The sequence below is a fragment of the Corylus avellana genome, chromosome ca4, assembly GCF_901000735.1.
Source record: "Corylus avellana chromosome ca4, CavTom2PMs-1.0".
NCBI lineage: Eukaryota > Viridiplantae > Streptophyta > Magnoliopsida > Fagales > Betulaceae > Corylus > Corylus avellana.
The window spans coordinates 18,244,114-18,265,170 of record NC_081544.1 but is presented as its reverse complement, the minus strand read 5'-3'; the positions used below and the strand labels follow the sequence as shown (position 1 = coordinate 18,265,170).

The window sequence follows — 21,057 nt, the reverse complement described above, 5'->3', positions numbered from 1 at the left end:
TTCTGGATCTCAGTGGCATTCTCGGCTTGGGCATCTAGCCTTGAAGGTCGTCCGGCGCGTCTTGTCATCTTTTAATCTTCCTGTCTCTAGAAATAATGGATCCTATTCATGTTCTGCTTGTTTGGGATCCAAAAGCAAACAATTTGCTTTTCGTGTATCCACCACTCGTTCCAATTCTCCTCTTGAATTAATTTTCAGTGATGTATGGGGTCTAGCATCTGTTTGTTCAAAAAATGGATTCAAATATTATGTTTCATTTCTTGATGATTTTAGTCGTTATTCTTGGATTTATCCTATTGCTTGCAAAAGTGATGTTAGTGCCATGTTTCTTAAATTGAACGTTTCTTTGACTCTAAAATCAAAGTTGTTCAATCTGATTAGGGTGGGGAGTATCGTTCATTACATAAATTACTCCAAAATCAAGGAATTGTTCCTCGTCTTTCATGCCCTCACACGCACCAACAAAATGATGAAATTGAACGTAAGCATCGACACATTGTCGAAACTGGTCTCACATTACTTTCTCATGCACATCTTCCCTCTCATTTTTGGGACGATGCCTTTATCATAGCATGTTATTTAATTAATCGCATGCCCACTTCTGTTCTTTAAAATAAATCCACATACGAAGTCCTTCTTAAAGCATCTTCTGACTATTCGTTTCTAGAAGTTTTTGGTTGTGCATGTTGGCCAAATTTGCGTCCTTACAATAAAAACAAATTTGAATCTCAGGCTCTCCCATGTGTGTTTCTCGGTTATAGTCCTCTTCATAAAGGGTATAAGTGTCTTCATGTACCCACCGGTCGTGTTTATATTTCTCGAAATGTTATTTTTAATGAGTCCAGTTTTCCTTTCGCTCTAACTTCTACGACTCCCACAATGCAAGAGACATCTCACCCTTCTCCTTTTATCTGTCCTCGCTTGATGGTTACTCAAACTGGCCCGTGCATAGTAGCAAAACAACCAGCTCAACCCACTCCCCTCACACCTGTAAGTACACATTCTTCTAGTCCCACACGTGGTCTCTTACACACCCATGAGCCATCTGCATCTCTGCATCTTCCAATACAAACATGTGACCCTCCTACATCTTCAACTCTTGACCCATTGCATTTAAACCTTTGTGCTAACTCACGTGATACATCTGTGAGTACCCATACTTTTGACCAAACCCATTCAGCCTTAACTTCAAACCAGCCACATGAAGCCTCAGATACAACCTCCCCTTCACCTGAATTTCATCCTTCCATTCATCCCATGTTAATTCGGTCAAAAAATCAAATCACAAAACCCAAGTCAATGATGGTACCATTCGCTATCCTATTCCACGAGCTCTTCTTGATGAGGTTGGTTCATCTGCCATTAAACCTACGTGTTATGCTTCTGCCATTAAAGATGAAAATTGGTGCAAAACTATGAATGTCGAATTTGACGCCTTGCTCAAGAATCAGACTTGGAAATTGGTTCCTTCTTCTTCTGCTCAAAATATTTTTGGTTGTAAATGGGTTTTTCGAGTCAAGCACAAGGTTAATGGCACGATTGAATGCTACAAGGCAAGATTGGTTGCCAAGGGCTTTCATCAACAACCAAGTATTGACTATGGTGAAACGTAAAGCCCAATTGTTAAGCCTACCATGGTACATCTTGTACTCTCTATTGCCATTTCTATTGGTTGGTATGTTCACCACATAGAAACCCAAAATGCCTTTCTTCATGGACATTTATCTGACGAGGTGTACATCTCTCAACCACTCGGTTTTGTTCATCCTCAATACCCGAATTATGTGTGCCACGTTCAAAAAGCTCTCTATGGGTTAAAGCAAGCCCCTAGAGCTTGGTTTTCAAGACTTAGTACACGACTACTTGCTCTTGGTTTCAAGGGGTCTCCATCAGATTCATCTTTGTTTTATTTATAAATCATCTGCTTTCACTATGTATATTTTAATATACGTTGATGATATCCTGATTACATGTTCCAAGCCATCTGCGATTAAGGATCTATTGGTTGAATTGCGCAAAGACTTTGTTGTCAAAGACCTTGGGAGTCTTAATTTTTTCTTGGGCATAGAGGTTGTTAAATGCACCCAGGGTATTATTTTGTCTCAACAAAGGTACATTTTGGATATTTTAAAGCGATCAAACATGCTTGAAGCCAAACCTGTTGGTTCTTCTATGGCTGCTTCTACTCACTTATCGGCCTTTGAAGGAGAGATTTTCAATGATCCCACTTTGTTTCGCAGTGCTGTGGGTGCTTTACAGTATTTATGTATTACCAGATTTGACATTTCATTTTCTGTCAATAAGATTTCTCAGTTTATGCATACGCCCACAGTCCTCCATTGGCAATCTGTTAAAAGGCTTTTTCGATATCTCAAGCAAACTCTTCATTTTGGGCTTCATCTTAAACCATCTAATAGCTTGTGCTTACAAGCATTTTGTAATGTTGATTGGGCTGGAAGTAGAGATGATAGACATTCTACTAACGGCTATTGCATTTTTCTTGATGATAATCTTATTTCTTGGAGTTGCAAGAAACAACCTACTATAGCTCGCTCAAGCACCGAAGCAGAGTATAAAGCTCTAGCTAACACTGCAACAGAAATAATCTGGCTTACTTCATTGTTCTTTGAACTTGGATTGATACTCTCCCAGCTTCCTATTCTTCGGTGTGATAACATTGGTGCCACTTATCTATCTTCCAATCCCATGTTTCATGCAAGGGCCAAACACTTTGAGATTGATTTTCATTTTGTTTGTTATATGGTACATTGCAAATCTCTTGATGTTCGTTTTCTTTCAAGCAAAGATCAGTTGGCGGATGTCTTTACCAAACCAATCTCTTCTTCTCGGTTTGCTTCTCTTCGTGACAAACTCAATGTTACTCCCATACCGTTTAGTTTGAGGGGGCCTGTCAGAGCACAAGATTCTCAGAAGGTTTTACACTCTGCAGCAAGTCAATTTCCTACAATGGCTGTTCACTCAAACATTTTAAGTCCAAGTGATAAAGTTGCATCTGTTTGTATTACTTGAAGTTACAATTGTTTATTTAATTTATTAGTTGTTACAATACCAAACGTTGCAGACGTTACATAGTTGTAGGGAATTTATTGTAACCCAATTTTCATTATATAAATGATAGCCTACTCTGATGGAAGTAAGGCAAAAACATTATATAAACGCATCCTTAGTAATTTGTCTTTTATACAACGCCATAGAGACAAATATAAAAATATTACAATCAAGTTCTATCTATGACTTCAATATTCGCTAACTCTTGTCCAAATTTACAGTTATAGAACAGATCTACTCTAGGCAGACTCAATCTAATACATAGGTAGCCCATATTCTCAACTTTTATTTTCTCGGCCATAAGAGTAAAACCCTCACACCAAAACTAATCCTCCTTGACCAAAAGGCCAGGATAAAAACATTCCCCCCAGAAGATCACTCATGAAAGTAGATTTAAGGAGCAGTCAAATCCTTATTAAAAAAAAAAAAAAACAACAACAACAAAAACACAACAAAAAAATGCAGCAAGCAGCTACAACAACTAGAGCGAGGGAGATGAAGCGCACTAGCCGGCACGTGGTGGATGAGATCGAGTTATTTGTACCGATAAGCACCTAAGTAGCCAAGGAGCACGGTGGGCCGGCGTGTGGCTGAACGAAACCAATTGAGGAGACTAGATCTAAATTTGAAAAACTATATCTAAAGCCCAACCAATTCCAGAGAAGCGAAAAGCGACGCAGCATGGTGGATGGTGGACGAGGGTAGTGCAACATAAGCAAAGGAATGAGCGAAACAACTGAACTAGCTGAAAAAAACAAAAAAAAAACAAAAAAAAACAAAAAAAACAAAAAAAAAACAAGCAGGGGAGGGAGAGGAAAGAAGAGGGGAGACGAGGAGGGAGCTCTTCCCCACATGTTTTTTCTCCCTAGGTTTTCTCTCTAGAAAACCTAGGGCCGGCTACCCACGCTCAACCACATTGAATTATCATTTTGTTAAAGAAAAAAAAAAAAAAAACCCTCGTTGTTAGGAAATAGACAAAATATTTCATTTTTAGACATTAAATCTTGTTAAAGGGCAAAAATACCATCAAATAAAAAACTATATATAAACATTAAAACCTTAAAAAAGTACCAAAATTAAAAAAAAAAAAAACCCAATAAACAATTAATACTTAATAATTAAATAAAAACTAAGAAAACTTCAACTTTAAAATTAAAAACAATTATTATATATATATTAAAAAAAAAAAAAAAATCCCACTTGGTTTATGGTGGCTAAAGCACATCCCAAGGGGTGGAACGGTCACCCCAAAACCCATAGGGTGTGATTGAGCCACTCTGAATAATGTTTTTGTGGGTTGCTCAACAACCCCCCTAGGTTTTGACATTTGAGGGTGATCGATCAAATTCTAAACATGTTTTTGGGGTAATTCAAATAGCCCCTATGAGTTTTGGGAGACGATAAACTCACCCCCAAACAACACTTAGGGTGACTGAGCAACCCCTATAAAATATCTTGTATCTTCAAATTTTGTTTATTTATTTATTCTTTAACTTATTTAATTTGAAGAATATTTTATGTAAATTCTGTTTCTAAGCTTAAGATATTTGCGTTATTTCATGGTTTAATCAAGAGGATTACCCCTTAACATTCTCACAGCCTGCACACACTCGCTATACTCTCTCTCTATACTATCTCTCTCTATCGACCACCGATGCCGTTCTGCCCCCACCACGAGCCCCGCTTGTTCCGACAGCCTTCTTCTGTAAAAGGTTAATTTCTTATTTTCTATCGAATAATACTAAAAACTCAACTCTTATATAACTCCATTACAAACAACTTGATTGATGTGAAGTACTTATAAAATGCACTTAAGCACTCCGCGTCACTCCAATTGCACAAAAATAATTGATGGGAAATGAAGTGGCTGATTTTCGTAGTATTGAGTATTTAGAACGGGTCTCTGACTTTTGATTTGGTTTGAGCAAAATTTGGGGTTATTTCGGTTGATCTGCTCTGCTTATTTGACGTTCTTGTTGATTATAGATGATGCTCTGTTTTGATTGTATTTGACACTCCCCCAATAGGTGTTAAATTTCTGATTGTTTGATGGTGTTTCTGTTTGATTTGGTGTTTTTATTTTCTTTTCTATATGTTTCATTTTTCAACTTTGGGTTTGTTGGTTGTGGATCGAGTTGTTTTTATTTTTTTGTTCATTTTATGTTTTTAATTATAGTTTCATATAGAAATTGGGAAATGCAGGGGATTTGGATATGCATCAGCTTTTATTCCTATGACGGAAGATGATCGATCAATGGGATCTGTTTATCAAATCCAGGCGCGACCCTTCATCATCATCACCTTAAACTCCTCGAAATTAATCATTCCGTCCCCATTCCTATCGACGCCGTTGATCATCTTCCGGCACTCGGCCAGCGAGCAATCGTCGTTCAGGCTCTTCAACACCCTCTGCAACTCCTCCGCCGATATCAACCCGTTCCCGTCGATGTCGTACACCGAGAACGCGTCCTTGAGATTCTCCAACGCCTCTTCCGAATCCACGCCCTTGGTGTTCAGCTCCACGAACTCCTGGAGATCGATGTGGCCGTCGCCGTCGCCGTCCACCTCTCTGATCATCTTGTCCAGCTCCTCTTCCGTCGCCCGGTGCCCCATGCTGCCCAGGATGGATCCGAGCTCCGACGACGAGATCTTGCCGTCGCCATTGACGTCGAACCTCCGGAAGACCTCCTCCAGCTCCGCGACGAGCTGGGCCTTGCTGTTCTGGGACTGCGAGCGCGACGCCATTGGGTTTGCGGTGACCGTGGTTGATGAACTAGCGGAGGGGTCGGATTTCTTTTTCCGGCCCAAAATGGATTTCAAATTCATGATTTGGATCAGAAAAAGAGAATTGTTTTGTGTTTGTTAGGTGAGAAAATGGAAATGAAAATAAGAGAAAATGAAATAGAGGAAAGAGAAGCAGAAGAATGGTAATGGAAATGATCAGTGGGAATGTGTGGGAAAATGTGAGTACCAAATTTAAAGAGAGAATGCGCGTGATACAATCATGGGATTTGGGTGGTTAGAGTAATATTTATTTATTTTTATTTTTATTTTTATTAAATTTTGAATTTTGCAATAAAGTCATGCATGCCACCACGTTAATGTCAGTCCTCTTTTAGATGAAACATTCACTGATTCACATGTACAAAACTTTTTTCTTTTTTTCTTTTTTTTCTTTTTCCAATAATACTATTAATTAATTAGGTAAAATTCACTTTAATTCCCTCAACCTACTACCTCAATGACAATCTACCTCCCAAACTATCAACTGCAACAATTTACCCCTCAAACTACCAAAATAATGACAATGTAATCCCCAATTTTTAAAAAATGACGAAATTACACTTACTAAAATAAAAACAAAACGGGAAATGCTATATGTTTTTCTAATGTTCTCCTAGTGTCCTCCCTAATGTGTTGTGGTTTTTAAAATCACCAATAAATTAAAAGTCAATAATGATAATCTTAAATTCAACGGTAATTTTAAAAGTTACATCAAAATTGGAGAACACCTACCATTTCCTAAAACAAAAATACTAAAAATTAATTTTTTTCAAAATTTTAAGGGTATTTTTGTTTTATTGAAAATTCTATAGGAATAGTTTCGTCATGTTGCTAGCATTGGGAGATACATTGTCATTGTTTTGGTAGTTTTGAGGTAAATTGTCGTAATTGATAGTTTAGGGCAGTAGATTGTCATTGGGGTAGTAGTTTGAAGGGATTAAGTGAACTTTACCCTAATTAATTCATAAAAGACCATTAATTTAAATAGGTTAATATCACAAATGCTTCTTCTACTTTAATCTTAAGCTTTTGTTTACGGCAAGCAACTTTACTCTTAAGCCTACTTCTCTTATCACAACTTTCAAACCTAAACATCATGTTTAACGTTTGCAACTGATTCAAGCAAATTTATAAGGAATTTGTGAATCCTTAACATATAATGAGAAAATTATATGGAACAATGCTTTGATGAAATTATTCACATAAATAATTTTCTCTTTTCATGACCGATAAAAACGTGCTATAAAACCAATTACATATACTTTATATGGCTCATAATTATCAGCGGTGAAGTTATGATTTTGGTTCACTGTCACGGGAGGCAAGATTAAAAGATAGAATCAACAAGAATGTTAAAAAAAATATAGCTAATGAAGTAAATAAATAATTTAATATCTATTTTAACAAGTGTCTTTATGTCACATGGTAACTATGTATGAGTGTCCCAAAAGCATCCATTAAAGAACATAAGAAACTACGAAAAAGCTGTATTTGTTGTTCTTGACTTTCAATGGAGGTCCACCTTCTAAACATAAAATAGAGTTTGAATATTTTGATACTAATACATCTAGGGTGCCAACAATGCTCTTGTTTATAACCAATATAATAATAATATGCGATATTTATAATAATAAATATCAACAATGCTCTTGGACAACTCAGTAACTAATATCAATTTTTTTAATCTATTTTATAATTAAATTAATATCTCTCTAGGTTTTATTGTCTATTACGTATTACCTTTTTTTTTTAGTTAAAAGTGTATTTCCTTACCTTCTGGAAAGTTACACAACAAGTGTGACATATCACTGTCCTGATATTTTGGACCATACTCTAAGTTTATAGTTTAAATTATTTTTTCAAAGCTTACGTGTGGCATCATGAATTAGGAAACAAAGAGTCACGGTTGGATCCAATATTATTCGTCTACACCTGTAACCATGGTGTGACTTGTCACAATGTACAACTTTCTGTCATGCAAGCTATAAATAGGCTTCTATATACTTACCCAAAAAAAAAAAAAAAAAACTTCTATATGTAAGTATGTAAGTACGATTACCAGTGACGTTGGTTCAGTGATCTAAAAAAATTATCAAAGTAGTTGGGCACGTATTAGGGCATAGCTTCACCCACATACACTTAATTAGTATTATCGGTCTTGGTTCCACTAATGTCCTAATGAAGCTGGGTTATTTATGACTAAAATTGGCCACTTCTGAGTAGTTTTCAATGAGCAAGTGCTACCATAGTCATGTTCAGGTAGAGTAATCAAAGTTGGACCTACCCTTTTGAATATATATATATAAGGAAGGCATTTTTGGCCTGAAAGCTAGGTAGATCATGAGGGGTCATTTGCCTCGCTCCATCGCTTTGCCTATGGATTATCACTTGGCAAAAATAATTCAATTCCTATGCTACAGAAATTAACTCATAAAGCCTGTGTGCTACCATGGTTATTGTCTTGTAACGGCCAATGGCCAATGTGATAGACATGCATGCGACATGCTCTCGGAGGGAGGTGTTGGGAAGAAACAATTTGTCGAATCCAGAAATTTTGTTAACATAACCGACAAAAACACACTTTTAAACCTACTTTATTTATTTTTATTTTTTTAAAGCAAATAAGAATAGGGTACAAAAAATTAAAAAATAAAAAAAATGGTTGGGCTCCCTAAAAATAAACCCGAAATAGTAATGCAATACGAAAAATACAAACAAATAGGAAATGAGCTAAAAAATGGCCCGATCCTCTAGATCTTGGTCAACAAACCAAGAAATAACACCATCAAAGTGGTGTTTGGAGCAAGCTAAAGAACTAACCAGCTTTGAAGCAACAACACCAACCGAAATGATGCTATTGAAGTAGAGGCATTGAATTTCCATCTGAATCCGTTGAAAATAAATAATGATTTCGGGTTGATGAAATAATTTCCACAAAAAGATCAAACTAGGGAAGGTAAAGGAGATTAAAGCCAAAGCCAAAGCCAAAGCCAAAGCCAAAAAAAAAGAAGACAGAAAACAAAACAAAATACAAGAGCCGAAGCACTAATTAATCCACAAGTTATTCACAATCCTAATACTAATCTCAATAATATAAGGAGAAAATATGCTACGTGCTTTGCATGATTTGACATATTTAAGGCTCATATTTAGGACGGTTTTAAGTCTAAAAGCTTTATCTATGTTTTTTTCTTAAATAAATATGAAAAATGATGCAAACATATAATTATGTTATTCTTAGTATTATTAATATTATTATTATTATTAAAAAAAAACAACGGCAACTACGTACTCTTCATGGTCGCAACAATGTACCTTGGTCAAATGGGTGTGGCAGTGAATCAAGGAATTATTTACAGATCCGCCCTTGTAACTTTTTTCCATATTTGATTAGGAAAAAAAAAAGAAAAAAAAAGGGGAGTTGTATACGGCCACTCTCAACAAAATAAGTTGCTTAGACGATGGAAATATCTAGCAGATGATAAATTTTTGATACTTTATTATAGTACAATGTTAATTTTAAAATATTGAAGGTTAAATTAAAAATTGAGTAAAACTTTAAAAGGTAAAGTGTATTTTTTCCTTTTTTTTTTCTTATATATTTGTCCTAATCAATGTGGGGGGGGGGGATTGCAATAATTGAACTAAATTTAATTTTGGTTTATTGGATCCTAGGGAGTTGGCTGTTGTTCTTGGCCGATCTCTGCAAGTTATTCATTCTACAATTTCCGCCAAATTTAGGGCCTGGAGTTGCATTGCTTCTTTTGTTCACGGTGAAAAATGCCATTCATTGTTTTTTATTTTTTTGATATGTCTGCACAAAGAATGGGGTGAAATTCGAACTAGTGACTTTTACTTCATGAGACTAGTTTGACATATTAAGATTAATGTCATTCATCATAAACTTTGACATTAGTAAAGAATTTTGGTTTAAACATGGAAAATGAATCAAGTTTTTTTTTTTTTAGGTGAAAAATGAATCGAGGTACGTAAATTCAAATAAAAATTTTGATTAGGACAAAGTTTATTTAATGAAATAGCTCATTCATTCTGAAGGTTAGAGACTTAATTACACTAAACCCCTGAAATAGTATTAATTTCTTTTGGGTTAATTACACTAAACCCCCTCAATTACCACTTAATTTACACATTGCCTTCACGACTTAGCAAAAAAGCCCTTCTGTTAGGCCTGCGACACATCGCATTCAATCAAACAGAAAAACAATTAACAAGCATATGCTCATTTTTAAAATGATAAAAATATCTTAAGTTTAGAAACTAAATTTACATAAATATCTTTAAAGTTAAGAATAATGATAAAAAAAAATAAATAATAAATGTTAAATTAATAATAATAATAATAATAATAATAAGGATAGTTCGACGACCACTCCTCTTTTGCTCATATTTTTTTCATTTTTAAGTTCTATGTATTTTTTTTTTTAATTTTCTTCTCTCGGAGCTTTTTTGTGATTTCATAGAAAAAAAAAAAAAAAATCACATGCATGATGCACTCAATTGTGTGTGTTTTTATTTATTTATTTTCATCTATTTTGATGAGCTGGCTTAACGGAATTTTATTTTTGGGTAAAGTTCACTTAACTCCCTCAAACTACCACCCTAATGACAATCTACTCCCCAAATTATCAATTGCGACAATTTACATCCCAAACTACCAAAACAATGACAATATACTCTCACTTTTAACAAAATGTCGAAATTATCACTTTTTTAGTATTGGGGGGTACATTGTCATTGTTTTGATAATTTGAGAATAAATTATTACAATTAATAATTTGAAGAGTAGATTCTCGTTAAGATAGTCATTTAAGTGGTTAAGTAAACTTTATTTTATTTATTTATTTATTTCGAGAAATAATAGTTTAAAGAGTCAAAGTGTGACTTATCGTTATTCGTGTAAGTGGAATTATCCTTTTTTTTTTTTTTTTTTTTTTTTGAGCGAAACTTGTGGAGGAGGAGTTGGGAAAATGACAGCGAAATTAATTGAGAGAGAAACGGTGGGTACGTATACCGTTTACGTGTGCTTTGAATCACTGATTAGCTCGATCTTTTCAAATATATGGCGGGCCCTTGTCTCTTTGAATAATCAATGACGTTGAATGCTCAGGGAAAGAAAATATATATATATATATATACATATGATGAGTCGATGACATGTTGCATCCTATTTCTCGGAGATTTCATATTAATATTTAATTCTAGATCCACGCCTACGTGTATTTATGCCCCCATGCGAATCATATAAATATGATTCTTATTATTCATGCCCCATCACAATTGGAACACTACGAAGTTTATTCTAATAACTACTACTTATTACTCGTAATATAAATGGATGATGAGACTGAAAGACATGAATGAAATCGTTTTTTTTTTATTATTATTTTTTATTTTTTATTATTATTACAAGGCGTGAATGATATCTCAGCAATATTGAATTAGTTGAAAGATAAATTGGGTTTTGACGGGAAAATCTTGTTTTTTCATTCTCATAACAAAAATATTTTTTTAAAAAATGTAAATACAAAATATCAAAAATAATGTTTCACTTTACACTGATCATTTATCACATTCATGTCATGACATATTTTAATTTGCTTATACCTTTATTTTATTTTTTAAATGGTAGACATTATAAACCCCTTAAAAACATAATAGGCCATCTTCTTCATTTTAAATGAAAAATATCTATTTTATAGTTATATATAATTTAAAATTTGTACATCTAATAATAAACACATGCATGTATACCACCTTTAAATTCTGAAAACAAAATATACCGATCATGGCATGCATGTAAAGTGATTTAATTTGTGCATGCCTATATATATATATATATACCACATGCAACGTATGCATCCTGGTGAGTACTGGTGATTATCAAGAGACGACATGGCAGAAAGAATCCAGAAGGAGTTGAAGGAGATCGAAAAGAACCCCCCCGATTTCTGTAGCGCAGGTATGGTCGGCGGCGACATAAGAAGGTGGCAAGCAACAATTATAGGGCCACCGGGGACTCCTTTTGTAGGTGGAATATTCAAATTATCCCTCACCTTCCCGCCCAAGTACCCTATGAAGCCACCGGAAGTAACCTTCAAGACCAAAATATACCACCCAAACATCGACAGAAATGGAAACATCTGCTTCAACATTCTCAAAGACGACTGGTCCCCTGCCTACACTATCTCTGCTGTGTTGGTATCCCTCTGCTCCTTGCTCTCCTCCCCAAACCCGGAGGATCCTCTCGAACCTCAAATTGCCGCCGTCTTCCTCAAAAACAAAGTCCAGTACGAGGAGGAAGCCCGCAAATGGACCGCCAAGTTTGCCATGTCATAATTAAATATTGTTATTTACACTTTCAAATTATCCCATTTTAATTAATAAATCAAAGAAGATGTTATTGTTATTTTTCAGTGTTGGCTAAAGTCTCACTTAAGTATATTAAGTACTATATATATATATATATATATATATATATATATTTAATATTTTTTTAATGTGGGACTTAAACACTCACAAGTGCACTCACAACAGAAAATTAATCTTAATCTCCACCAGACACCCGTGCAAGTCTTAGTGTACACTTACATCTAAAGTACTTGTATAAATTATGTTTGCTATTCCAAAATCTATGAAAAACGGAAATGGGCATGTTTAAAAATGCGTTGGAACAAATTATTACAACTCAGTCTAACATGTGTCCAAAATATATGAATTTTGAACACGTCACCTTAATAAGTTAATAACTATATAACTAGAATGACCCAATGTTGGGCGTAGATAGGTTAAACTATTCACATGGTTTTCTTGGCCATCTTTGTAGAAAACAAAAAAAAAAAAAAAAAAAAATCCACTTTGGCTGGCTATTATAGTGTTAGGCAAATTTGTTGAACATTATAGCTCTAAAAAAAAAAAAAAAATTAATAAAAAAATACATTTGATTTTCTCTCCTCTAATAAAAAACTCACTTTTCTTTATTGGGTGTGCAAAGTAATGATGAGATAATAATGCAAATAAAATTACTCTTTTAATGATTTCTCATAGAAAATTAGGGGTAATTACCTTTTGTTCCCATGAACTACAGCGTTTTGGCATTTTCTCCCATGAACTACCAACGATGATACTTGACCCCATCAAACTATCATCTTATGATAAAAAGGCCCCTTCAGTCAATCAAATGGGTTAAAATTGACGGTAAACGGTCATATGCAAGTCATGCGTCATTTTAAATTTTTTTTCTTCCACTTTTGCCCTAACTTTAGATCGAAAAAATGACACTTATACCCTCCTAAACCCTAATTCAACACATGAAAACAATTTAAACTGAGGGCAAAAGTAGAAGAAAAAAAAATTAAAATGGCACATGACCGTTGACTGTCAATTTTAACCTCTTTGACTGATGGAATGCGGCTTTTTGTCATAAGATAATAGTTTAATGGGGTCAGGTGTCATAATTGGTAGTTCATGGGAAGAAAGTGTCAAGGTGCTGTAATTCATGGAGACAAAAGGTAATAATCCAAAAAAATTAATTAGTTTATTAAGCATTTCGCGTGAGAATTTTTTTTTTTAAAAAAAAACGAATTCAACATTTTTTTTAAAAGAAACGTGGAAGTGTTTTGAAAACGTAGAAGTAAATAATTAAAACAAAAAATAATATATATATATTTTTAATTAAATGGTAAGTTCTGATGTGTTGAAATTCTAATGTGTAAAGTATGATGAAAATGAAATGATGCGCAGGTCAGAAAGAAAGTGGTGGCAGCTGAAATTGTCGTAACGCGTAAATATGATGAAATAATGCGCAGGTCATAAACAAAGTGCTGCCCCAACTTTCTGTTTTTTAAGCAACGCGTAACTCAATATGACCGCTCTCTATTTTCTCCCACCAGATTTAGGGCATGTTTAGAATTTTCAAGGGCTTAAAAATGTATTTAATACTAAAAAATTTGTTTGAAAAAAAAAGTATTAGTTCGATAAAATATTAAAAGCACTTTTAAGTGTATAAAATGCCTAAAAATAGCTAAAACATATTTTTGACAAAAGCTTAAAAATGAAGTTTTTGCCCAAAAACGATTTTTTTGACTTAAAAACTCTATTTTTTAAACGCAATTTCAAACAGGCTCAGAGTTTCTTTGAAATTGTAACTGAAAAATAGAATTTTTAAGTTAAAAAAAAAATGTTTTTTTAGCAAAAATTTTATTTTTAAGCTTTTATCAGAAGTGCATTTTAATCATTTTTAGTAAAAGTAAAAAACATGTTTTTGAAATTTTTTATCAAAGATGACAGTTTTTTAGATACTAAAAGTACTTTTTAAGTTCTCAAACATAATCTCAAATATTCTCTAAAAATAAAACAAAACGTCCTTAAAGAATAACTCAATCGACTCGTGGCCATATCTCTTGAAATGATGTTCTCCGGTTCGAATCATTCTTACTTTCTTGCTTCTTGGGAATAAAAAATAATAATAATAATAATAAAACAAAATGATTGCCGTGTGATGGGAAGAATCTCAGAATTCACACATCCTGACTAGCTGTATAAGTCAAACCGCCTCCACATGGATTTCTTGTCAAGACGGACCCACCCATTCATCTCTTACGTCATCAAAGTGGCCGCGATCATGCACTATCCATGAACCGAAATTTCGAAATTATTACCGACCAATTTTTAAAAGTGACAGTGTTTCTTGTTAACTAAGAAGAAGTTGAAAATTATATTTTAAATTGTTTATTTATTAAATTAGTTTGTAATGGTAGCAGTAGTTTCTTTTTATTTTTTATTTTTTTTTTTAAGTTTAAGATACAAAATTACTTTTTAAAAATATATTTCACAATAACTTCTTTACCTTTTTCTATATCATTGAAAATATTATTTCTTTACAAAATACAAGTTTCCTACCTACCCTCACTTTTTTCACAAATTTCATCAAAATCCCCAATTAAATTCAAAAATATGAAAGATGGAAGAGAAACATAGATAAACACTGTAGCAACAATTGAAACAGTGGCGGATCTAGGAATTGGAGTTACCAGGGGCGTAAAATTTTTTTTTTTTTTTTCTCTTTATGTATTATATATATTTTTTATAATACGGTAAATACAATCAAAAAATAAATTATACCATAATATATGTATCACAAATCAAATCAAACTCATCAAATTACCCACACAAAAAAAAAAAATCAAAGTAACTATTAAAAATCTTCATCTAACGAGATCACAAACACATAATAATTTAAACTACTTACGAAATAAACTAAGCACAATTAAATGACTACTAGTGTCTCAGAAAAATGAGTATTTTTAGTGGGCTATTAGCATACGGCTATTTTTTAGAAAAGCTTAAAATCTCAAAGCATAAATTATATTAGAGTCTAAGCTTACATAAAAGAGACTAGAGTCTAAATTTAGCAAAAAAAAAACCACATTTATCTATAAACTATGACTAGAAACACTAAAAAATTCACCCACTATCTTTTTTTAATAATAAACTATTATTTACTCTCTCTCCATTGATAAAATATAACTTTATTCTCTCTCTCTTTAATAAAAAATATCCTAATTTCTCCACATATGGACCATTTGAACACAAAAAGAAGGCCAAGGTGCCCTGATTATTTTTTTTACTAGGGGCACTCTTCAAATTTTGATTGAAAATCCTTAATGGATTTTTTTTTAAAAAAAATTTACCAGGGGCGCCTGCCCCAGGTCGCCCCTGTGTAAATCCGCCACTGAATTGAAAGTTGGTTAAAGGTAAAGAATCTGCTGTGAGTAGGTTTTTTGTAAGGCTGACAAAATAAATACTTGACATGACCCATTTACAACTCGTTTATCTTATGCATGTTTTTTTATAATAAAGTTTATCTAGACGTCATAAAAAATAATTACATGCATAGAATAAACGGATACCTGTTTATTTGACAGGTATTTGTTTTGCCAGCCATTTTATTTTTGTGCTTTTTAAGAAATTTAAAAAAAAAAAATATAAAGAAGCAAATGTCAAGTAGGATATTTGCTGCTAGTCGTCTAAGAACTTTCTACCTACAAATTTGTAAGAAATTTTTGCCTATTATCATTATAATCAATTTTGCTAACAGCATTTTTTTATTACCTTTTTCTTCTTTAAAAGAAAAAAAAAATCTTTTTGATTTTTTTTTTTTGATTTTTTTGTGTCTTTATATTTTAGAGTCTGTAATTGTTTTTGCTGTGTAATTACAGTTTGTTTGTACTTATTTTTACTCATTAATTAAAAAAAAAAAAAAAAACAACAAATTGGAAGTATCATATGACTGAGATAGTCCCATACGATGATATGATATTATGATGATTATCTGCACCTGGCCTCCCTCTTTACACTCCAACGCAGAAATGACACACCGGGGTCCTCTCTCCTTTCAAAGACGCGAGGAAAACTTTCCGGAGAAAAAAAGAAATTTTTTTGTCTTTTTCCATTGAATGATTACTGATAATCCCAATACTGTCCATATTTTCTCTGCTTTTTTCTTCATCACATCCATGAAAAGTTGAAGCTTGGGGAGTATCATGGACTCTCACTCTCTGCGTTTTATCACCCACCACTCCTTCTTCTCTGCCCTTCGATCCGGCAACCTCGACTCCGTCAAGCGCCTCGTGGATGAGCTGACCGGAGACAACCCCTCAGATGGGTCCGCGGTCGCCGATCTTATGGCTCTGCAGAACGACGCAGGCGAGACCGCCCTCTACGTGGCTGCTGAGAATAATCTGCTGGAACTTTTCAGATTCTTGCTCAAGTTCTCTGATATGAAGACTCTAATGATCAGGTCCAAGTCTGATATGGACGCTTTTCACGTCGCCGCTAAGCAAGGCCACCTGGGTATTCTTCTCGAACTGTTGCTAGGCTTTAGCTGCTTTTTTTTTTTTTTTTTTTAATAAATATGTAGTTGTGTTTGGAATTGTCTGATTTCAATTGGGTTGTTGGGAATTAGCTAAATTTTTTTTTTTTTTTTTTGTATGGTTGTATTTGATGATTGATTCTGGGAATATAAGAGGGATGATCTAATTATAGTTTGTTTAGTTACTGTTTGTCAGCTGATTGGAAGTACTACTCTTGTTTTCAAGGGCTAAACGCAGATTAATTTTTTGCTTCCCGAAGCAAGTAAAGTGCTTGAGAATTCTAACTAAGCGATGTCTAATTATATGCTCATTTATCAGGCATATATTCGTTGCTTATAACTGCTGCTCTTGATCTAATAAATTTTTGCTTTCATATATTTGGAAATTTCGGAGATTGAAATTTCATTGATTGGAAGCATATCTATTCTGGACTTGGGTGTGACCGTGTGAGGAAGTAGCTCATGTAGTAATTTGGCTTTTGTTTTGCAGGGAAGAGCTCCATATTTTGTTTCATACGAGTGAATTTAATGAACCATAGAATCATTAAAGTCGTTGTTAAATGACTTCATTAATCTAGCTTCAACTTAAACTGTTAAATGAGATTATTTATCTGTAGTGAAATGCTTTAATCTTTGCATTTTGGTGATCTTGTTACCCTTTTAATAGAGAAGTAGAGCATGACTTATTTCAGACATGGGGACAAAAAAAGAAAGGAAAGAAAAATATGATTTTTAATGGTTTCTAAGGAGCCCTTACTTTGAGCATTTTTCTGACTTTGAAGGTTGAGATTGGAAAGTAGAAAATAGTCGCTCATGGTAAATTTGAGTCTTCCCAAGTCATTATGAAAATGAAGGCCTGTAGTGCTCCTTGGAATTATGCATGGGTAGCAACTGATGTAAATTGCACTCAATCAACAAATCTTCATGGTTGTTTACTTTAAAAGCATATTGTGTTGTAGTCTGCTAAAGCACCTACGATTAATTGTAGACATTTGTATGATCAATTAGAAAGTAACTACAATTTGGCCATCAACATTGAGCATCATGTTTCTAGGACTTCACTATTAGTAACCTAGTGGTCCATCTTGCTTGAATTATTTACATTTACTAGATCGTGTTTAAAGGATTGCATTTTACATTTGTTATAGCATTGAAGAAAAAAAGGATTTCTTTTTCTGGAGTATGGCATTAACTGTTATTTTCTTTAGGGATTGTGAAGGAACTTTTGGGCATTTGGCCGGAGCTTTGTAAGTTGTGTGATTCATCAAACACTTGCCCCCTCTATTCAGCTGCTGTTAAGGACCATTTGGAAGTGGTGAATGCCATCTTGGATGCTGATTCCAGCTCAATTAGGATAGTAAGGAAAAATGGGAAGACTGCATTGCACACTGCTGCTAGGTATGGTTACCTACGTATTGTAAAAGCACTTATAGACCACGATCCAGGAATAGTCAGCATCAAAGATAAGAAGGGACAAACAGCACTCCATATGGCTGTTAAAGGTCAGTGTCCTTCAGTTGTCGAGGAGATATTGTCTGCCGATTGCTCTATACTTAATGAACGTGACAAGAAGGGCAATACAGCTTTGCACATAGCCACAAGGAAAGGCCGTTCACAGGTAATTTTCTACAAACTTTAAGATGAGAACACGGCACTTTTGTTTTCCCAAGAATTTTTTCTTCCATTTTTTTCTTTTCATTTAAAATGATCCTTAAAAGAGTATTAACATTATCAGAGCCATTTCATTGTTGTGAGGATTCAGTTTGTAGCATCAGTGCCACTTGCCAAGGAACCTTCCCATGGACTCTTTCACACTACCTGCTTGGGATGTCTGTTTCACCTCTTACCTACCAGGACATCTGTATCACCCCTTTCAGATGTGTATGGCCCTGGTAGTAATTTAAGATCAGGAAGAGGATTAGGAAAAGCATAAAGTTATCACTCCTTAACATATGTAGGATTGCAAGGGGGCAGGGTATTAATATCATAACTGAAAAGAATACCTCTTATGTTAATTAGCATATACTATTGACCTTGAAAGTGGATTTAACTGAGTAGATGCATCATGTGAAAATTGGGAGCTTTAAACATATTTGGGATTGCATGGTGGTGGCTACAACAACTAACAAGGCATCAAATCATAAATCAAAAGAGTACCTCTTACGTTATTTAGCATTTACCGTTGAACCACGAAAGTGGATTTTAAATAACTAGATGCATCACATGGTGTTGGGTGCATTACCATCTTTTCTTGTTTCTTGTGCACCTTTTGGTTGTTGAAAACCATATCAGTGCTTGAGCTACAGATATTGGGAACTCTGTTATCTTGCTGTATGAATGAGATCAGTTGAAAAAGGGGACATCAGTGTTAAGAAATAAATTTTGATTTAATTGGATTGGAGGATGAGAAAATAGGAAATTTTTAATATCAATCATCATTAGACTACAGCAACTTAAAGGGTTTTCATCCATTAGCTTTGCATAGTAGTAAGTAGTAGCTAGATTTACTACGAAATTGCCTATTTAAATCTCTCTAATTCTTGAAAATCTACTCTATTTCCACTACCATGTGTACATATCTAAGTTTTATCCTAGGAGTGTGACTGCATTCCCTCTTAAGTTTGTTCTTGATCACATATCTTAGAATAATTTTATGTTGAAAATTTGATGCCTTTACATGAGTTTGTTGTTCCCGATGTAATTTTGTTGGTTTTTTTCCTGTACTAAATATTGTTCTCTATTTTTCAGATAGTAGGCCTTTTGCTGAGCTATAAATCTGTTCATGTCAACACAATTAACAGTCAGCAGGAGACCGCTATGGATTTGGCCAATAAACTGAATTATGGAGAATCAGCATTGGAAATTAAGGAATTTCTAGAAGAAGCTGGTGCCAAGCTTGCTAGGCATGTTGGCCAAGTGGATGCAGCAATGGAACTCAAAAGGACTGTGAGTGATATAAAGCATGAGGTGCACTCGCAACTCAAGGAAAATGAACAAACCCGCCGCCGAGTTTCTGGTATTGCCAAGGAGTTAAAGAAACTTCACAGAGAGGCTGTTCAAAACACCACTAATTCTATCACAGTTGTTGCTGTTCTCTTTGCCTCGATCGCTTTCTTGGCTATATTCAACTTGCCCGGCCAATACTTTACGGATGGATCAAATGTGGGGAAGGCTAAAATAGCTGACAATGTTGCTTTCCGAGTGTTCTGCCTTTTAAATGCTACATCTCTCTTCATTTCTCTAGCCGTTGTTGTGGTTCAAATCACCTTGGTGGCCTGGGACACTAGGGCTCAGAAGCAGGTTGTGTCAGTTGTTAACAAACTAATGTGGGCTGCCTGTGCCTGCACTTGTGGGGCTTTTCTATCAATAGCTTTTGTAGTTGTTGGAAACCGAAAGTGGATGGCTATTACTATAACGCTTATGGGAGCACCGCTTCTTGTGGGGACTCTTGCAAGCATGTGCTACTTTGTTTTCCGACAACGCTTTGGGAGTTTCCGCAGTGACTCCCAGAGACGCATCAAAAGGGCAAGTGGGAGCAAGTCTTTCTCATGGTCCGTGTACTCTGCAAATATATCAGATCTTGATGACCATAACTCTGATTTTGAGAAAATCTATGCTCTTTAGACTGTTGAGTTATCTTATCTGCACAACGTCTAATACCACTGAATGTTCATCTGAATGCAAGTAGTGTGAGGTATGCAATTTCGATATTGTGGCCGCTCAAGGAATCGATGGTTGGTTTCGCCCCTATCATGGTCAACCAAGAATGATGTATATTCACAAACATTGTAGTATTATGTTAGTTCAGTCCATGTGAGAGTTTGCATGTTTCCACCACATTGTTTGCTGATTGTGACAGGACCAGTTGGACTCTTCATGTTCAAAGACAAAGAATGATGTATATTTACTTATTTAGGCGCACTGAAATGTATTATGTAGTTCAGTGTATGTGAGTATGTATATGTTTCCAGCAAATTGCTTGCTGATTGTGATAGAACCAATTAGATTGCGTCTTTTGCTAGTCTTTTAAGTGAATCAGTAATATCACCAATTATTATTTCTCTTATGGGAATTGCTAAGACATCCCAAGACTTTCTTCTCAAAAGTTATCAAATGATGTGTTATTATCTCATGAGTTGGTGACACACTTTCCAAAATAACATACCTTATAAAATAGTAACACATTATTTGAAAACTAACTTTTTGGAAAAAAATTTGGGATGTGTAGCAGTCCTTCTCTCTGATACCATGGTGAGAGGTTTTACTTTTGAAAGAAAAATTTGAGATGCGTAATACTCTTCGCTGATACCATG

The 21,057-nt window shown here is 34.5% G+C and overlaps 3 protein-coding genes across 3 annotated transcripts; 2 read left to right on the top strand and 1 right to left on the bottom strand.

The window, feature by feature from the left end:
- Positions 1-5,259: 5,259 nt before the first annotated feature.
- LOC132179590 (probable calcium-binding protein CML25) lies at positions 5,260-6,071 on the bottom strand. The gene has a single exon (XM_059592330.1). It carries the CDS (start codon positions 5,893-5,895, stop codon positions 5,338-5,340), a length of 558 nt encoding a protein of 185 aa, XP_059448313.1. The 5' UTR covers positions 5,896-6,071; the 3' UTR covers positions 5,260-5,337.
- Positions 6,072-11,766: 5,695 nt separating this feature from the next.
- Positions 11,767-12,210, top strand: LOC132179687 (ubiquitin-conjugating enzyme E2 11-like). Its single transcript, XM_059592441.1, has one exon. The coding sequence runs from the start codon at positions 11,767-11,769 to the stop codon at positions 12,208-12,210; it is 444 nt and encodes a 147-aa protein (XP_059448424.1).
- A 4,000-nt stretch (positions 12,211-16,210) lies between these two features.
- LOC132178717 (ankyrin repeat-containing protein At2g01680) lies at positions 16,211-20,768 on the top strand. Its single transcript, XM_059591235.1, has 3 exons — positions 16,211-16,725; positions 17,953-18,362; positions 19,493-20,768. Exons 1-3 carry the CDS (start codon positions 16,416-16,418, stop codon positions 20,366-20,368), a joined length of 1,596 nt encoding a protein of 531 aa, XP_059447218.1. The 5' UTR covers positions 16,211-16,415; the 3' UTR covers positions 20,369-20,768.
- Positions 20,769-21,057: the final 289 nt, after the last annotated feature.